At 41.6% G+C, this 19,149-nt stretch overlaps 1 protein-coding gene across 1 annotated transcript; it reads left to right on the forward strand.

Moving 5' to 3' along the window:
- Window positions 1–466: 466 nt before the first annotated feature.
- LOC306946199 (solute carrier family 22 member 15-like) lies at window positions 467–18,029 on the forward strand (the record flags this gene model as incomplete). Its single annotated transcript, XM_079535172.1, has 11 exons — window positions 467–556; window positions 977–1,114; window positions 3,517–3,649; window positions 4,262–4,426; window positions 6,040–6,169; window positions 8,086–8,307; window positions 9,057–9,197; window positions 10,254–10,339; window positions 13,605–13,713; window positions 17,601–17,673; window positions 17,862–18,029. The coding sequence occupies 11 exons, from the start codon at window positions 467–469 to the stop codon at window positions 18,027–18,029; spliced, it is 1,455 nt and encodes a 484-aa protein (XP_079391298.1).
- Between the last annotated feature and the right edge of the window lie 1,120 nt (window positions 18,030–19,149).

The raw sequence follows: 19,149 nt of genomic DNA on the forward strand, positions 1-19,149 counted from the left end.
CGGTAGCCACGTCTTTTCATGAGGTTCTGCTCAGGTAAAGTCAGAACAAGAAAACATTTCTCAAGAGAGTACGGATTCGTCGGGAAGGCTCTCTCGGTGTGCCGCACCGCTGCTCCCGCAGATGTCGGCTCTCCCGGCCGCAGGTGGCTGCGGTCAGTGGCTCTGCGCTGCCGGCCGTGCGCCACGCCTGCCGCCGCTCCGGGCGTGTGCCGCGGGCAGCTTGCGGTAAGCTGGGCGGACCGCCGTGAAGCACGCTGCTTGTTCTAAAGCCGAGCTGAATGGAGGGACTGAGCAGCTCCCACGGCGAAACCTCCTTAGAGCCGTACTCGGTGAGCGCAAGCTCGTCGAGCGGCCTCGCGGGGCAGCGCCCGGCTCGCCGTGCGGGGCACGCAGGTGAGGAGGGCGGGGAGCGCGGGGCGGGGCGGGGCGGGGCGGGCGCAGCTGAGCGCGGCGTGGCGGGCGGGCCATGGCGGCGGGGTTGGAGGAGGCCTTCGGCGCGGCGGGGGAATTCGGCGGCGCGCAGCGGCGCCTCACCGCTCTGCTGGTGCTGCTGCAGGTCGGGAGCCGGCGGGTCGGGGCCGCTCTTCCCCCGGGGGGCCCTGCCGCTGCCGGCCGCTCCCTCGGGCCTCCGCGCGGCTTCCGCTTAGCGGAGTTCGTTCGCTTTCCGTTTCCTTATTTGCGCGTATTCGGCTTCCACTTTTTGAAGGGTGTCTCTTCCTGGCCGGGAAGCGAGGCGGGAGCCATTCGTATCTCCTGCCTAGAGCGCAGCGAGCGGCGAAGCAGCGCTGTCGCGGGCAGAAGGGCGCTAGGTGCCGGATGCTGCCGGCGCCGCGCCCGGGGTTGGCGGGTCCGCGCTTGGGGCTGAGCGCCGCGTGCCGACCGCGGGCTGCGGTGCCGAGTAAACGGAAACTGCTGTCGTGTGTGGGACTCGGCGGAACGGGAACCGTTTTGCTAAGCGGCCGCGTCTCGTTGCCAGGTGTACGTGGCGTGTCAGTCCGTGCTCGTTGTGCTGGTCGGCGCGGTGCCCCAGTACCGCGTGGAGCGAATGGCGCCTGCGGCCGGCGGGGCTCAGCGCGTCCGCTTCATGAGCAACTTCACCTCCATCGTGACCGAGGTGAGCACGGCCGCTCCGCTTCCTCTTTCCTTCGGGCTTTTTGCAGCCAGTGCAGCACTTTGCTGTGCTGTTAAACGTCAGCAGAACCCACTAGCTCTGCTAGTTTATGCGTATTTTCTATTCTGAAAGTATACAATTAAAGTATTAGCTTTGCTTTGCTAGTGTAAAACCAGTACTAGTTTGCATTAAACTGCGGTGCTGGGTGCTCGGAGCTGGAAGTAAATCTAACTGCCGCACGTATGTAAGGAGTCAGGGGATGTCTGTTACGGTGATGGCAGTGTGGGCAATGCTTCTGTAGGCAAGCTGCAGTCAATAATCAGTTCCTTTTATGCAAATAAAGTAGATGGACATGGTCTTTTAAACTACAGTTACTTCACTGATGACTGTCAGACTTGGTAAGAAAGGGGCGTTTCAAGTGACACAGTAAGCAGCACAAGTAACAGTTTGCAAAGGCTGTCTTTTGCCCTACTCTTTTCCTTGTCATTTGCCACTCTCTGATGCAGAGATAGATAGGTATCATTCAAATATTTTTGTTCCCGTACTCTGTGTTTGTATGGTGTTAGGAGAGCAGGTCAGAAGATAACTCTAGGAAAAGAAAAAATGGCTTTTTAATTTTGAGAACTTGAGTTTTGCAACTATATCTGGGGCCTGAAAGGTTGTGTTGTGTCTCAGACCAGCCTGGAGTGCTGCAAATGAGAACCAGGAGTCTGCAATTTGTGTGCTGAGGAGCGCTGGCACGGAGACCTTGCTCCAGCAGTGCTCTGTGCCTCGGAGAGGGCGTGCTGTGATATTTGTTTTCCAAATGAAGTTTCCTGAGGATTTATGCCCAAAACTTACGTTTTCTTCTCCTTCTGAGCAGGTGTAAGCAATGTCTTTATCTGCCAAAATAGGGTGGAATCTGCTGCCCAGCAAAGTGTGGTAGTAGAAGGTAGCTGCAGAGACTGCACTGCTGAGTGCTACCATCCCAGAGTATCCACAGCTCCCTCGATTGTCTGAAGTGCTGAAGTGGAGCACGTGGGAGTGAAGTGGTGTCCTGTGAAAGCAGTGAGGTCCTGCTCCTGCCAACCTACGGGGGCTGGTGGGCAGCGGTGGGTGGAGCCGTGTCTCCTCTGCACACTGCCCCATGTGGGTCAGGACTCACTGGCTGAGAGCACAGGTTGCTTCAGAGCACCGTGATGAGAAGCTCCTGTAAATTCCTACTAGTCTGTAGGGATCTGTATGAATCTGAGTCTAGTGCCACAGTGCTGAGGCCATGGTGTGCAGTGTAGGATTCTGGTCTTAAGTCTTTTCCACCACCCCTTTAATCCTCTTACTTCTCAAAACCAAGAAACAAAATAAAAGAAAAGCAAATGGCATTAGGATCCTTCTTCCTTTCCCAAAAGGAGATGCTGTGGATGTCATTTACACAGTCAGCACGATGCTGTCTTGGTGTGAATACTCATCCACGTATATCCAAGTAAACTTCCTTGCACATTTCAATCATTTATTTGGGTAGAGCTTTGCATTGAATTAGTTACATTCTTTCCCTGGAAAATCACTTGGGCTGTTCTGATCACGCTTCTTTCCCAACACGATGTGAGCTATGTCTGTAATCCCAGCAGTGCTGCTGTGACCGCAGATCTTGGTGGGCTGCCTGCCCACCTCCTCCTGTCAGGAAATGCTTGGTGCTTTCTGTTTCCAGAACACTGCACGCAGCACACAGTTCTTTTTCTTCTTTTCTGCACAAGCATAATTTTTGCTTATGCTGCCTCAGTTGGGCTTTTGCATGAGATCCATAGTACGTTTTATAAAGAAAAGCATAATTTGTGTCTGACTTCTGTTTGATCATAACCACATGTATGGAGTAAAATACTAAAAACATCACCGAACCGTCAGTAAGTATTTCTTACAGCTCTTCACCTGGACATCTTCTCAGAATCCTTCTCTTCGGCATTTCTATGTGTGTACCCTGAGGGGCACCAGCCCCAGGAATTGTGGCTGCACAGCAGCAGCTGTCTCAGTATTGTAGTAGTAAATACTCTTAATTCTTGTTAATGGGTTTTATTATCAGTTCACTGAAATAACTGAGTTTGTTCAGTGTTGAGATGGCCAAGCTGTTAAAAATTCAAACTTCCCAAACTTTACAGGTGAGTTACTTTGTCAAATCTTGACAATGCATTAAACTTCACAAATCGGAAGCTGAGATGATGATGATGATATTTCTAGAGGAGAGAAAGTGAAGGGGTTGGGTCAATCATCAAACTTGGAACAAACCTCTAATTGGATATAAAGCAAGCAGTGGGAAATGACACCAGAAAAGTTTTAGTAGATGTCTTTGTTTTTGAGAAAGCTGGCAATTTGTCATTAATATTTATGATGATAAAGTGATTTGATTTGTTTTGTTTTGTTTTGTTTTTTAATAGTGGTATCTAATTGAACAAGAAGCCTACAAAGTGAGCCTTGCATCATCTCTGTTTTTTGCTGGATTGCTTATTGGAAATATCACATTTGGCCCTTTGTCAGATAAACTGGGCAGGAAACCAGTATATATCTCAGGTAAGGCTTTAAATATTCTCCTTGAATGTTCTACTGGATAGCAACATCCCCATTTCTGCCCCACCAGTGATGTGGAATCAGTGATCTATATCAGCATCTCACACAGACTAAAGCAGCACTGAAATGGGCTCCTGTGAGTGTGCTAAGCATCATAGTGGTCACTGGAATATCAAAGGCTGATATAAAATAACCTGGTTTTGCTATGACTTGCTATTTGAGCATAGTGCTGCAAGTATTGCCTGACTGTTTTACTGCCTGTAAAAATATTCTCTTTTTTGTGGGGGAGAGGAGCATCGTTTACCTCAGCCTTTTTGGAAAGGATTATTCATAAGCTGGTGCTTTGTTTTCCAGCTGTGCACGCAATGAAAGGGTGTTTTTGTTGTTTTTTTTTTTTTATGATAAGATTGTCTCAAGGAAGTATCAAATTTGTCATTGTGGGGATAGGAGATTAGTGTAATGGTACTATGGTGTAGTTTCAGAAAGCCAAAGATAAGAGTGAAAATACTATATATACTATTCACTACAGCCAGTAACTCGCTGTGCTCCCTGCCTTTCCTCTGAGATCGTGCTGCACAGCATAAGTACTAATCATATTTTCTTCTCTCTCTGCAGGTCTATTTTTTGATATTATTTTTGGGTATGTCACAGCATTAGCTCCAAATTATGGCATATTTGCAGTTTCACGTTTTCTTGTTGGAATTGTGAATGGTGGAATGGCTCTTGTGTCTTTTGTCCTGACACAGGAATATGTAGGAAAATCATTTTGGTCGTTTACAGGTGGGATTTGAGAATATTTAATTGTGATTTCTGTGCCGAGTGCTGTTCTGACTACCAGTGCCTTGCTTTGTGCAGGTGTGGGCATTGACAATGTGAAGTTAGTGTGTGGCATGCTAAATGAATATGGTGTGATTCGTCCGAATTCTGAGTTTTGTGGGGGTGCTGCCTAAATGAGAAGTACAGGATTGGGTTTGTTGGATAAATAGCAAAACTGAGGCTTTTAAATAGATATACTGATTGGAGAAAAAAACAAACAAACAAAAAAAAAACAACAACCAAACCTTTATTTGTGCACTGCAAAACATAATAAAAAAAACAAATATGTTTTGACAGATTCTGCCAACTTCTCAGTGGTACTGTATGGTATCTTGGGAAGAGATTTTTTTGAAGTTTCTCTGCCCCACACCACGATGCAGGGATTTTATCTCTGTTGGTTGACCATCCAGTGTTTCTAAATGTCCTTTTTCATATGCTGCTGCCAAGGCGTAAGATAAATGTAACACTTGCATGTTGTACTGTTGTAGAATGGGAGTAGCTCAGACCCAAAAGCCCATTTGGCCAACACAGCAGGGGGAAAAACTGAGTCTAGCTGCTGACTTGCTGTGGCTGTGAGCGTATTTCTCTCTGTTCTCCAGTACTTCACTCTCCCTTTTTCTTATTTTTCCTTGGGACTCTTAGGGTTGTAGAAAGCCGTGGTGGTTTGGTTATAGCTTTCTGCTTCAGCTGTGGTTTTCAAGTGCTGAATTTTCTTGCCTGGGTTTGCTTGTTTGACTCACATCGTTTCTCTCCCACCCCTCCTTCCCTGTTTCTGTCTCTGCTCTTCCCTGCACTTCCCAGCCTCTCTCCCTGCAGGGCCAGCCTAGACGGACTACCAGGATGCCTGTTTCCTGCTGCTTCTCACTTTAGGTGCTTTGTTCTAGTCCTGCTCAGCTGTTGGTAAAGAGGTGCTGAACAACTGATCAGGAGCTGCAGGAGAGGAGGCAGCTGGAAGCTGCCCAGCAGTGTTCAAGGAGCTCTGCTAGGTGTTGGCTGTGGGTAGGCTGCGTGTGCAGTAGTTGGGAGCTTGTGGGTTAGTGTGGGACCTCCTGTGTTAGCCTGCAGAGGTTTGTTGGTAGGCTCCTGGAATGGAAGTTGACTTTGTATTTCACCATCTTTATATACACCTGTTCATCAGAAGCTTGCTGAAGTGTAGCTCTGGGCTGCAGCTCTTTATATGCTGAACTTAGTCCTTGTGCTTTTGTAGCTTTCTTACAATGTCTGTTACAGCCCAAGATTACCTTAAACTTAAATAGCTCACAATGCTTCCCCTTCCTATCCCTAAATTTTCTCTTTGGTCTGTGGATTTCTGCTAATCTCTTGGTCTGTCCTGTGTACCATCCTTTGTTTTTGAGGGGGGGACCAGCCCTGCTCACCTTCCCTTGCCCCTGTTGTACAAAGGCCTTCTTCATTAAGACTGTGCAATGCAGCTTAAATGCCGTAAGGATACGTCCAAAGTTAAACATTTTATTGCTATTTTCTTTAGATTTATCATGGGGTTGAAATTTAGAATTTCTACTTAATTCTTTTTCCCTTGCCAGTGGTGTCTGTAGTCACCTTTCTGTTTGTGTTTCCAGGTTCGTTAACTAATCTGATGTTTGCAGTGGGCATAGCTGTGTATGCTTTACTGGGTTACTATGTAAGAGAGTGGCGCTACCTGGCATTGGTGTCCAATACTCTGGGAGTCATCTTCTTCTTCCTTTCTTTGTAAGTGACCAATTTGTCTTATAATAGGAAGGAAAAATAGGCATCTATCTGACAGCTTTTCTTGTCATAATTCAAGAGTGGTATAAATAAGGATGATATTTTGGTGTTTTTATGAACCAAGCAAAAGAAAATCATAGTGAAGAAGGAATCAGTTTCAAGTGGAGCAGAAGTTCAGGGCTACCCCAAAGCAAAGTCTGCACTGCTGTGCAGCTGTGACAGCCAGCGCTGTGCAGAGCAGCTGCATGCCAGCTGCCTCATAAAGCCTGATTGCAGAGAGGGCTGCCAGAGGCCGTGCACCGAAACATCAGCCAGGAACACGGCCTGCTGCCAAAGGAGGGTTTCAGTGCTGGAGAAGTTCTGGAAGTGCTCTTGAAGGGTTTTGGGAATTGCTTTTTGAGACGTGCATGCGTGCGAAGGGAGATAACAGAGCGCTTGGAACTGCCTTTCTTATCTGGATACACTTTTGATCTGCATGTTTTTCAGATCTGTTTTGGTTCTGTTCCTATCATTATTGTATTTGGTGCTCCTGCCTATTTAGAATTACTGCATAAACACTATTATAAAAACAATTATGGAATACTGCGGGATTTAAAGGTCTGAAAGTGCTAGCATTGTCTGGTTTGTGTTGTTACAAAATGTGCTTGTAACACACCAAGTGGATATTCCTTGTATATTAGAGCTGTAGAAGAAATGAAAGAATTATTAGTGTAATAGGTTGTATCTAAAGTAATGCATGGAACTTGTGGCACACAGCATAGAGAGAAAAAAAACATTTCTGACTTCTAATTTTTTATTTTTTAGATAAATCTGCTCTTGAAATAAGTTCTGTTTAAGAATGCACAAAAAGTATTTTTCTCGTAGCCTAGGAAAACAAAGCTTCAGGGTGAGGAAAGATGTTGTACACCCTGTTTTTGTCCATGATATTGTGTTTCTGGAGGATATAGAGCCATTTTTCCCAGGTATTAAAAACAAAACAACCCCTGGGATCCTTTGAAATAATTGTTGTACTGAAGGCTGTTTATCTCTGCTAGGAGTACGAAATAAAATAGTCCGCTCTTTGCACTGTGACTCTTTCAAAAGCAGCAGTGCATTCTGCAAGCTGAATAAAGCAGGAATTGTGAATTGCAGTTGTGGTAAACAAGGATATTGTGATTGTGTTTGGGAATTTGTCTAATATTAGATATCAGTATCTACTGCTAGATTTGGAGGTTGGCTGCCATGCCTGCGGCAGGGAGATTGGAGATTGATGATCTTCAAATTCCCTTCTAACCCAAGCCATTCTATGATTCTATGAATAAGGATCAAAATCAAATCATAAATTTGTCAGTTAACAATTGTAAACAATAAGTGTGGTGTGTTGTGAAGCTGACATTTCATTATCATTGCTGTTAGATTTTATTTTCAGTATGTTATGTAGATGCTCCTTCAGCAGTTAGCATGAGCAGGGCCTGAAGCTTGTCAGGTAGTCCACAGAGAAGTTTCTTTTCTCTCTGCTTCAACTCAGAGCCTTTCCCATGTCCCAGAAGTTTGAAATAAACCTCAGTGAAAACCATGTTTTGTCCTGGCCATTTGAGTAATTGAACACTGAGATGCTCTGTGGTTAATGCCAGTGCAGTTTTCCCAAGGAAGTTAGTTTGGCACAACTCACTTAGTTTGGCACAACTCACAATGTAGCTGTAATCTCAAAGTGCTTGACAAGCATTTGCAACCATCCTTCTATGAGGTTAGCTGTACATTACTGTTAGAGTACACTAAATTTTATATGCATAACAGTGCAGATAAAACACTGTTCTGTGAATTTTGCATTAATACAATCATTTTTTTGTTGTTTTGGTGATTGATTTGCAGAATAGTAGAATTGATTTTACTGAGGAATGAACTTGTCACCATTGATTTTTCTTTTTCTTTCCTGTTAGCATGCTTCCAGAGTCACCTCGATGGCTGTACTCCCAAGGGAAAACTGCAGAAGCTGAAGATGTGATGGAATATATTGCCCTTGGTAATGGAAAAGAAAGATTAAATCTGAAATTAAAACCAAGTGCAGGAACTTTGCGGAAGGACGAATCACCCCCTGGTATCCTACACTTAATAAAACACCCAGTCCTTCGGTGGCGAACCGTCGTCCTCATGTACATCTGGTATGTAGTAATGAGATGCAGTGAATGAGTCAGACATGAGGAAACTATTAAAATGGTTACCCTTTACTCTTAAAAATACTGCCCCAAACTAATCATAAATTTGTCAGTTAACAGTTGTAAACAATAAGCGTGGTGTGTCGTGAAGCTGACATTTCGTTATCATTGCTGTTGGATTTTATTTTCAGTATGTTACGTAGATGCTCCTTCAAGATCTAGTAATAAGAAATCTGCTGAGAACATAGTGTTTACTTTGAAGGGGAAGAGAAGCTGAAGCAGAAGTTGAGAGGATGTGTACTTGAGCCAGTCTTAAGGAGAAAATGGCTTTGTGGATGAGGCAGTCATAGAGATCTGGAGTAAGAATTGGAGTACATGTAAGAAATGAGAGTAAAGCCGACAAGTACATCTCGTAGGTCCATGCTTGCATAGTTACGTTTGGTGCTGTTTTAAACAATTGTGCAACTTGGAACAGAAGAATCAGCTCCCAAAGCAGGTAAGAATCAGCTGACTAACTTAGGGAAAAAACACCAAAGACCAAACTGATAATGTGAGCATTTATTTTGTCCTTCCATACAGTTTACTTAAATAGAAACTATTCTCTCTGCATTTTTTCTCATTTGGGCAAAATAAGAGTTCTCTTCTTAACATACTAACTTAATATAGCTAACCTATAGTTTGGCGTAATTCACCTTTTAATTCTTAATTTTGAAGACTAGTTATGCTCATAATGTGACTTCTGTGGTTATTCATAGGTATGTCTGCAGCTTTGTATACTATGGGCTAACTTTAAATGCTGGTGAATTAGGAGGAAATCTTTATTTAAATGTTGCTCTTTATGGTCTTGTGGAAGTTCCGGCCTTTCCACTCTGCATGTTCTTTATTGAGAAATCTTGGTAAGAAAAACTTATTTCCTACTTTTCTGCATGTATTTGTAGATAGCCTAAAAGAGCATTAATGTTTTTCATGGGAAGGTACTTTGTGGTTCTTCTAAACCAGTGGATTCACTGGGGGTTTGGTCAGCTGCAGGATTTTCTGCAGTTGGTACAGAAATGGGACTTAGAGTTTTCTACCTTCTCCTTTTATAGTTCTGTTCAGCTTTTGAATTATTCAAGGTGTGAGATTCTTAGTGATTAATGTGACTAAAAACTGAGAGTTTTGATAGTCTTGAGGAAAAAAAAGATGAGTAGCCCAGTTACTTCTGTACCTACAGCTTGCATGTACATCTCTCACGTTTTATTCAGGGTGACTTTGATTTTGTACTGCCTGCCAACTGCAACTGAAAAGCACTTTCCAGCATTGTTTGGGTTGGTGCTTTTCTATCCTGGCTGCTTCTCTTTTATTTTAGAACAATAGACAGTTGAAATAACCTTTGCTTATTTCTATATGTATACTGTTAGATGGGAAAGCATACCAAGAAGTTTTACTGTGTTTTAACTGCTTGTATTTATGCCTAGTTCTGTAAGAGAAGCACAGATTAAGAAGAGTTAGCCCTATATATTTTTTAATTCATATTACTTTAATGTTTGTGTGCGTGCTCTGTGATGCCCTTTTAGTGACAGTAGCAGAGCCCATTGCCTCACTCACTACAGAGAAGACAAAATACAGCACGAGTTCTTGCTGAAGTAGATGGATTCTTCTCAAGGCTACAAATCCAATAGCTTAAAAATACATATGTATGTATACTTGTGTGTGTGTGTGTGTGTGTGTATATACATGTATGTATTTGTTTGTGAAATAGGAAGAATTTATAGGAGGTCTTTGGTGCACAGAACTAGGAAGAGTGTAAGATCTGAGGCACTTATGGTAAAATGGTATGAGGCACTGTGGTAAAATAGGCGTATAACTGTTAATAATGTTGCTGCATACTTCAGCTGTCATTTTGCTGAGAGAGTCAAAAAACAGTGAAGGACTTTGTTTTCATTTTCATCTTGGAACTCTTTTCCTTCTAGGTCTGGAAGGCGTAAAACTATGATGTGGTTTCTGATATTTGCAGGATTTGCCTGTATATTTACCATGTTCTTGCAAAAAAATGCTGGTAGGTATGAAGTGCTGCTTGTCTCTTTATGTTGATTTGTAGCAACATTTTTATTCAGAACAGAGTATTTCTCGCCCACAGTTAGCAGCATCTGTCAGTTTATACCTCCCTCTCTTTCTGTCTTTTTCTTCCAGGGCCTATCAGGAGCCCAGGGACCATATATATTGCTTCTAATCTCTTGTAGGTGCAATTTGTCCCTGACTAGAGCCTGTTGTATGACCACGTTTTTCTGTCTTCCAAAATCTTGGCTTTCAGGTGGTCAGATTGAGCTATGAAGTTCTGTTTCAAGTAATGTTACTGCGTTCATTCATCTCTATTTATCCTAAAATGCCACTTTTAATGACAGAACTGTAGGGCTGTAACCTCAGTTAGATATTGACAGAGGGAGAGGCACAAAGCAGAATTTAATATTCATTTTTGGTTTCACACAGTGTTTTAAGAAATAGGAACTGAGATTTTCCTGAATTAAAAGTTTAGCTCTTCATTAAAAAATAAATAAATAAATTTCCACATCAAGTGCACAGGTTTGGTTTTTTTTTTTTTTTGTATCAATATTTACCTTAGTCACTGAAAATGTAGTGCAGTGTCTAAATGACACTGACAAAGAGAAGCACTCACTCAGCATCTGTTTTTCTTGCTTTTGTCGTAGTTGTATTTCAAGCCAAGAGCAGCAGTGATGTGATGACAAAGTATGCATCTGTGGGTTGTGTTTATCCTCAGCAGATGTGAATGCTGTCTGGCACCCATTTCAAATTGATCTCAGAAAAGTCTACAAAAGAAAAGCAGTGAGAGAGAAAATATGTTATAATCCTATTTCCCATGTTTGTGTTAATTCACATCCTCAGACACTCCATTGTTTCTTGTACTGAGACCATTTCTTCCTTGTTTGCTGTTTGCACTTGTTACTATAAATGAAAAAAAAATGATGAAAAGCAGTAATCGCTTATCAGGTTGGGGCAGTAATTCTTGAAGGGTTGCTAAGTTTCAGGAAATCTCCTTTTTTAAGGGAGTCTACTTGAATGCCATTACAGTGTCTTACTTTGTTTTGTGGTAAAGCTGGTTCTTGGCCCAGAGTGCTCTGTGTCACTCAAGCAGAAAGACAGTCAGCTCTGGGAGTGATGACAGTGAGGCACTTCTGTGGATGCAGTGAGGTTTCAAGAGAAATGAACATCAGACTGGAAGATGGTGAGGGGGTGTAATGCTACTTTCAGAAGTTGTTGTACAACAGGAAGGATCTTTAATTTTGTGTCTGTTTTTATAGTGAAGTAAACAAAGTGAACTTCTAGCTGGGTAACATACTTAGATTTACCTGACTGTACTGAATGTACAGTTGTTACCTCTTGTGATTTTTCATTGATAGCTTTCCACTGAAGGAAGAAAATTTCCAGCTTCTTAAACCAGTTTCTTCCTAGGTTTGGTTGATGCTGGATAGTTCCCTTTTTGCTGAGAACTACCTTTTCTTGGTGGGAACTTTTTTCTGCAGTAAATGTAAAGGTTCCTTTAATTCCTTGTGTGCTGCTTAAGTGAACTTTTTTTCTCATGAAGATGACAGCCAGAAGATGAATCTACATAATGGCACTCCAAATTAGGCTCCTAATGACACTGGTGGCATCAAAGCTGATCACTGCCTAACTCCAGTTCTACAAGCTTTTAAATATCAGCACTGTTCTTGCCATTTTGCCCCATTTTACCATCTTAAGTTCCACAGGTCAATTAATGCAAGAATATATGTAAAATTATACCTCAACAAGAAGTGCAAATGCTTGAATTAATAAGAACGTACAACTTGGTCTTTTATTAAAGTTGAAAATGGTTGCCCCAGCAGGCAAAATGGTATGCATGCTGTTGTTGCTGGAAGTTCAAGTGAAAGGATATTAAATGAAATGTAATAATAAAGATGTAACTGTTAAAGAAGCTGCAATGAAACACTTGAGTGGACCTAGCAAATTGCTTTTAAATGGTCACCAGAATCCCCACGAGAGCAAGTGCATTCCTGCTTTACGCTGTTACAGATGAAGACAGAATATTGGAATGTTGGTAAATGTACACTCCAAGGCTGAGGAGGAACAATCACTGTCCGAGCTTACTGACATCAGGAAGCTGATGTGCAGTGTGTTTCCAGTGTGCTTCTAATCCTGCAGTAATTCCCCAGCAGACAGCCAGCAGCCTCCCCTCGGGGAGTGAGTGTGGAGAGGAAAGTGCACTTTAAATTCACTCCTGAGCTTCTGAGTGCCAATTTCTCTGTCTAGACAGACTCTTCTGTTTTGCTAATAAGACCAGAACTTCCCAAATGCACTAATGCTCTTCTAATACATATGGATATACAGCATTCAATCTAAGCCCCCTTTGGGAGAGAAGCAGTAAGTTTTAAAACACATTTACAAGTCTGTTCTTGATTGCTCCTTATTTGGTTGATGAAAGAAGAGAGAGGTACCCACTTCCTGGTGGCAGTTGGCAGACTCACACTTTGCATCTGGTCACTGTGTATCATAATGCAGTTCTGGATTACAGAGAAAAGGGAATAGAATTGGAAATATTGAAAAGCAAAATTACAGAGAAGTAATTGAGAAGCAATGTGACTTCTGCATTACTTAGGTGAAGTGCACCTAATTGGAGCATTTATCCTTCTTCATGCTTAACAGAAATAAATAAATTCCCTGCTCATTAAAAAGGATGGTGCAAATGGAACCATATCCAAAGTCAAAGTAACTGGGATTTGAAAAGATCCACAGCCTGATTAAGTCAATTGAAGGTTAGGTACAAGTAAACCAAGCTGCATTAGCATCCATTCTTCATAATTACAGAGCTGCTGCATCTAAAGGATGCACAGGATGTCACTGGGGAGCAAATAAGCTTTTGAGATTAATCAAGTTGTACTGTATTAATTTAATAAATTAGTCAGGGAACACTTATTGTCTTCTTGTGCTTGTCAATAGATGCAATTACCTGGCAAGGCTTTCTAACTGCAGAGCTGGAAGCTTTATCGCCTTGTTTCAGAGCTGTAATGATTTTAGCGTTCACTCCCCCAAAAATTGAGGAGATGATCTTGATCTTAAACGTAATTTTATGTATTCATTTTTGTTCTAGCTTTTAGGACAGCTAGGAAGCAATGAGGGGTTCTTATTTGTGTGTGTAGTTGAAGAAACAGATGAAACTTTGTTGTTGTGTGAAAGTCTCTTGAAAAAAAAAATAGAATGCTTTCAGCATTGTGTAAAAAGGAAACAGACTACTTATGCTTATTGTTTATTTTCTTTTTTCTTGAAAGGTTTGCTCCTCAGTCCCACCTTGTTAGCTTTGTGTGGAAAAATGATGGTCAGCGCTGCTTTCAACATTGCTTATATTTATACATCTGAACTGTACCCAACGGTGCTGAGGTAATCTAAGGGGGCTCGTGGGTCAGCTTTCATGCACCGTGAGCCCAGTTGCTGGTGTAATTATTGTTACCTGAAATATCAGTGTGAGTTTTCTTAAATTGAGGCAGGTTGCCATGAGAGGGGCTGCTGCTGGCAGCCAGTGCTCTGCACTAGTGCTCTCTGTAGGGCTGTTTGTGGCCATTTCCACTAGGCTGGACTCAGAATACCAGTGCAGTACCAGTGCAAAACAACCTTCATGCACTGCAATGCTAGATGCTGTGTTTCCCATTTATGGTACTCATTTGGGGAGTCAAATTACAGGTTGCAAAAATGAACATAATGATGTGATGGAAGTGTATGGTAACTTAATTACAAATATAGAGTATGCAGTAAGGACTATTTACTGTGCGTCTGTGTACTTTAACCTGCAATATAGTTATGTTTGTTTACTGCTTAAAAACGCTTTTATGTATTTCTTATTTAATTAAACATTCATAATGCAACTCATTTTAATGGTTCCCACATGGCAGTGGTATGTTTTACAGCATTTAATTCACAGACAAGTGAGCTGAAGCCTTAGTTGATTTTTCATGGCCCTCACCAACTCCTTGAGGCTGGAAAGGAGAACAGATAACTCCTCATGCTGCTCTCCTCACCTGCCATCAGCTCCACATGATTTTTTGAGTTGTACCCAAAGTATGTGCCTGGTATTGGAGACGTATTGCGCTAGCTGCTCAAATTCAAGCATAACACATTTCAGAAGTTGAATGTTTCTTTGCTCTCAAAACAGAACTGAAACTATGAAGTGGAGTAGGAAGGCGTCCTGGCTGGTGGATACAGTATTTCAAAAGTATTTATAGGGATCACTTGAATCCAGGAGAAGGGATCTAGGGAGAGGAACAAGGGAGTGGGGCACTCTCTGGATTGGCATTTTGTTTCTTTTGAGGTTCACAATTTCCTATATGTTAGGGAGGCACAAAAGCCAGGCTGTGAACACAGTTTTTGCAGTAGAATTTGTGAGGGTGGAAGTGAATTGGCTGTTTGTTGGGGTTTGATACGCAAGTGACAAGCATGCTGCCTGAAATGGGATTTGGTCCAAACTTCCGTGTCCTTCAAGGTCTCTTTCTTGGTGCGTACTTCTTATTTTTTGGATCCCTGTCCCCTCTGCTTTTCTGGAGTTGAGAATCAAGAGAATCAAATCTGACAAGGTTTTAATGGCTCTATTTTACTGTTTCACTGTGTTCTCGTGATTTATGTTATTATCTTCCTAAGCCCCACTGGTGTTCAGTGCCAAGTCTGTGACAGCTCATACCTAGCAGGAAATACAGCAGTGCCTTAACATGTTTGAAAATACATGTTTGTCGTTAGGAAAGTGGGGTTTTTTTGTTGCTTTTTTTTTTTTTTTTTTTTTGGATTGTTTGTTGTTATTCTTTGTTTTTAGTTGGAACACTGTTTCATTTGAGAATCTGCACTAATATTCTGGCACAGTAGTAACTGTGTGTCAAGGGTATGGAATGTTAGTGGAAACGTGCAAGAGTAAGGAGTTTGAAAATCACCAGCTTCCTTTAGTAGATCGTGCTTAATAATGTGACAAACTGCTATATTAGACTATATGAAAATTCCACATATGTAACAGCTTATACATTTTTAAATGTGTTTTTAATAGCTTTCTGATATTTTAATTAGTTGCAAATATTGAAAAACAGTGATGGGAAAGTGCTTACTTTTAAAGCAAAACATCAGCACCATCTGGTGGCCTTTGTTCAGCTCAGTAGTGATCCTGGCTTCCATCCAGCTTTCCTTGTGCTGAGAGGAGTCCCATTTCAAAGGCAGCAGAGGGAAGGCGGGAGAAGCTGTTGGGTTTTTTATGTGTGTGTGTTTTTTTTTTTTTTTTTCTTCCAATTGGAGGTTCTGTAGAGCTGTTCAATGTTTTCAGTAGTACTTCTCCTTATTTGAACCTACGTATTACCCTGAGCATGAGCACTGTGCAAAGCATGCTTATTTTTTCATGAAAATGAGTACATGGAGGAATGAGCAACATAACTCGTGCTAGAAAAGAAGTGCTGTGTGCTGCAGTGTATACAAGCTTTCAGCTTTTTTTTTTTTTTTTTTTTTTTTCCTTCTTAATGTGTCTTTAAAATACGTTTTGGGAAACAAAAATTTAAATAAGCACATCTTGAGTGCTTCCTCACAGCTCCTGAGCAGCAGTGTCTCCCTCCTCCTGGTTACCCAAACGTTCTTCTGCACAAACCACGCTATGCTGAATTCTGAATTAATTATATTCTGAAGTCTGAACTGCATTCCTTTTGCGTTGGAATTAAAATATTTTGCATTTACAATCACATTTTTCCTCTCTGTCAGAAAAAAGCTGGCAAACCTCTGGATGTTGACAGGCATAGGGTTTGTGGTCAGGATGCTTCTAAATGAATGGTTCATGTACAAACAGGTGCCTCTCATCTCTTGAGGGATTGTGACAGAGGGGAGGTGATTGGCTTTCTCTTATGGGGTTTGGATCGATGTTGCTTTAAAGAGAGGAAGTACGGGTTGCTATCGTCCTTTTCCCAAGAGGACGTGTGAAAGAATAGGCTGCTTTGTCTGTTTATTTTTACACCAAAGTCGCTGGCTTCTCATCAGCTGCTTCCATCATCTGTTTCCCTTAACCCGTGCAAAGGGCCATGAGGAGGGGAGGTGAATGTGGGTGGTTCTGGCATACCGGTGACCCGTGTCACCCTGTGGCTTGTCCTCTTTTATCCTGTCACTGCCTTCCTGTGTTTGGATAAGGGAAACAGGCTGAGGGGGAGCAGCTCTGCTCAGTGATTCAGGGTGATGATGAATGAGAGGAAGAAGCTGGAGATGTGGGAAGGGGAGCAGCTGTGAGGTGGTTCTTGCTGCCCAGCTTGTGAGCAGTGCCAGTGTTGGTCTCCGAAGGGACCGATAGTGTTTGTAGGAGTCATATGGAGATGGAAAGAATTTTGCATTTGTTCAGGAAATGAAAGACAATGGGGATTTCTGCACCTTTCTTTGAAGAATATCCTGCTGCTTTAACTCCTGCTTTGTTTACTGTTCAGGTTAGGTGAGGTCGATTTAAATTTGTCTGAAAACTGAGGGTGTGAGGAATTCAGCAGTGCCTGGGGCTCCATCTGGCCATAAGCTTTCAAGCCTCACACTAACAGACAGCTACTTTCTGTTTGGAGATCAGCACTGACTTTTCATCTAAGTAACCTGAGACAGCACAAGGGACAGGAGGCACCATTTGGGTTGTTCTCTCTGAAGATCAAGCCAGGTTGTGAAATCATTCCCTATCCAGCACAGGGAAATCCAGTTTTGTTGCCCTACATGGCAGTTTCTTAGCTTCGGTTGGATGAGTGTCTGGTTTGGTTCTAGGAGAAAGAACAGTGCTGGTAACACACTGATGTTTATAGCTGCTGCTAAGCAGAGTTGTACGGAGCCAAGGCCTTTCTCAGCAATGAGCCCAACTGGCCAAAGGCATATTCCATACCATAGAACATCAAGTGGAAGGTGTTCTAAGCGGGGGTGGGAGTTCATCACTCTCTTCCACTGCCTGGGGGCACTAGCTGGGAATTGGTTATGGAGTGGTCAGCAATTGCTTGTGCATCACTTGTTATATACATATGTATATTTGTCATAACTATTATCCTTTTCCCTATCTTTGTAGATAGTTTTATCTTAACCCGTGAGTTCTGCTTTTGTTTCTTTTCCTTTCAATTCCCATCCCACAGAGAAGGGGGATAGTGAGGAAACATCTTTTTTTTTCTTTATTTTTTCTTCTGTTTGATGAAGACAATTGGTCACAAAAACAAACCATGTAAGCTGTTTCTAGCAGTGCCACCACACGCTGCAGCTGTATATTCTGAAACTTTGTATTTTTCTGCCTTTGTTTAAAACAGAAATGCTGGCCTGGGGGTCTGTTCCATGTCTTGCAGATTTGGGGGCATTTTGGCTCCATTTGTGCCAACTATGGTAAGAGCAGGTCTTTTTTACTTTTTAAGCAACAGATGTATTAAAGTCTGACTACTTATAGCACGTAAGCAATTAAATTTCTCAAATGAAGGAGTTGTAGCCTTTCAGTTTTGTCTGAAGTTCACATAGCTCATGTATTTTAAGAGCAACAAGCAGTGTTACTTTTTGCTATGGATTTGTAATTTCAGAAGTCTCTTAGTCCTTGTGTACCGTTCGTGGTGTTTGGAATCAGTGGGCTGTCTGCGGGATTCCTGACCTTCCTCCTCCCAGAGACACTAAATAAGCCAATTGCAGAGAGCATTGAAGAGCTCCAGAGTCCCAAATACAGAGTGCTTAAAGACGAGAAGGCAGAGTAATTTTTCTTTTTATTGTTGCTTTTCATTATTGTTCCTTTATCTTTTGTGAGCCATGATATGATATAGCGCATGTTGCTTAGATTGTGCATAGCTGGACGTGTGCATGAACTTCTTAAAGCCATCCTTCTCTTGCATTACGTGGAGATAAAATTCATTCACTCTTAGAGATGAAAAGACTTGATGCTTTCACCTGTGTGTATTAAATTTTATATAAGTCAATATTCTGCTTGCTTAAAGGGAACGAATCTTAGGAAGGCAATGTAAAATAACGGGGACGTGACTTTCATTACCATGCCTGTACTTTTATAGCACTTTAGTGTTAGTACTATATATTTATATATATAATATATAGTACTATATATTTATATATATATTTATATATTTATATATTTATATATATATTTATAACTATATATTTATAGTTTAGTACTATAGTACTTTTATATAGCAAAACTGTGAGGCGTATTCTTTTAGCATGCTGGGATTGTGCCTTTTCCTCTGTTGTGTTTTATAGTGAGATATAATGTAAAATTAACAGATATTTGAGGAAATGTTTAATCCCTTATTGGTCCCCTGAGTTAGAGCAACTTAGTGTTCTCCTGCTGTAGAAACAAACTAAGTAATGAAACTTAAGGAAAACGAGTTTTTTTGTTTCAGTATGTTAGAGTAGATTAGCTAGAATATAGAGTAGTTGTAGAGTAGAAAATGTGATGGGTATCTAATATGTTTAAGAAAAGCTGCATGGAAGAATTTTGGCTTTTTTTGCAAGAATAAAAAGAGAAAGATTTCCTGTAACAAAGACATTGTTAACTTAGATCTAAGCAGCTTAACAACACAGCTATGAAATAATAGATGTTTTAATTTATATTTTTCTTTGTGCCAGCTTGTTAATTATCTGGTTATTATTGTATTTAATGAGTTCAATCTTACTACCCACTACCCACAATCCAGCTTAATACATAGCATTTCAGTTGAAATGGGAAAGAAAAGAGATTCTATTATTTGTGAATATCATTTTGCTACCTAATAGTTTTTTTTCTAAATAAGCACATTTTGTTTTTCACGTTTAATGTCAGCATAAAAAATTGGACAAGAGAAATAAGACACGTATGCTGTTTTT

This window comes from Tetrao urogallus, assembly GCF_951394365.1.
Source record: "Tetrao urogallus genome assembly, chromosome: 5".
NCBI lineage: Eukaryota > Metazoa > Chordata > Aves > Galliformes > Phasianidae > Tetrao > Tetrao urogallus.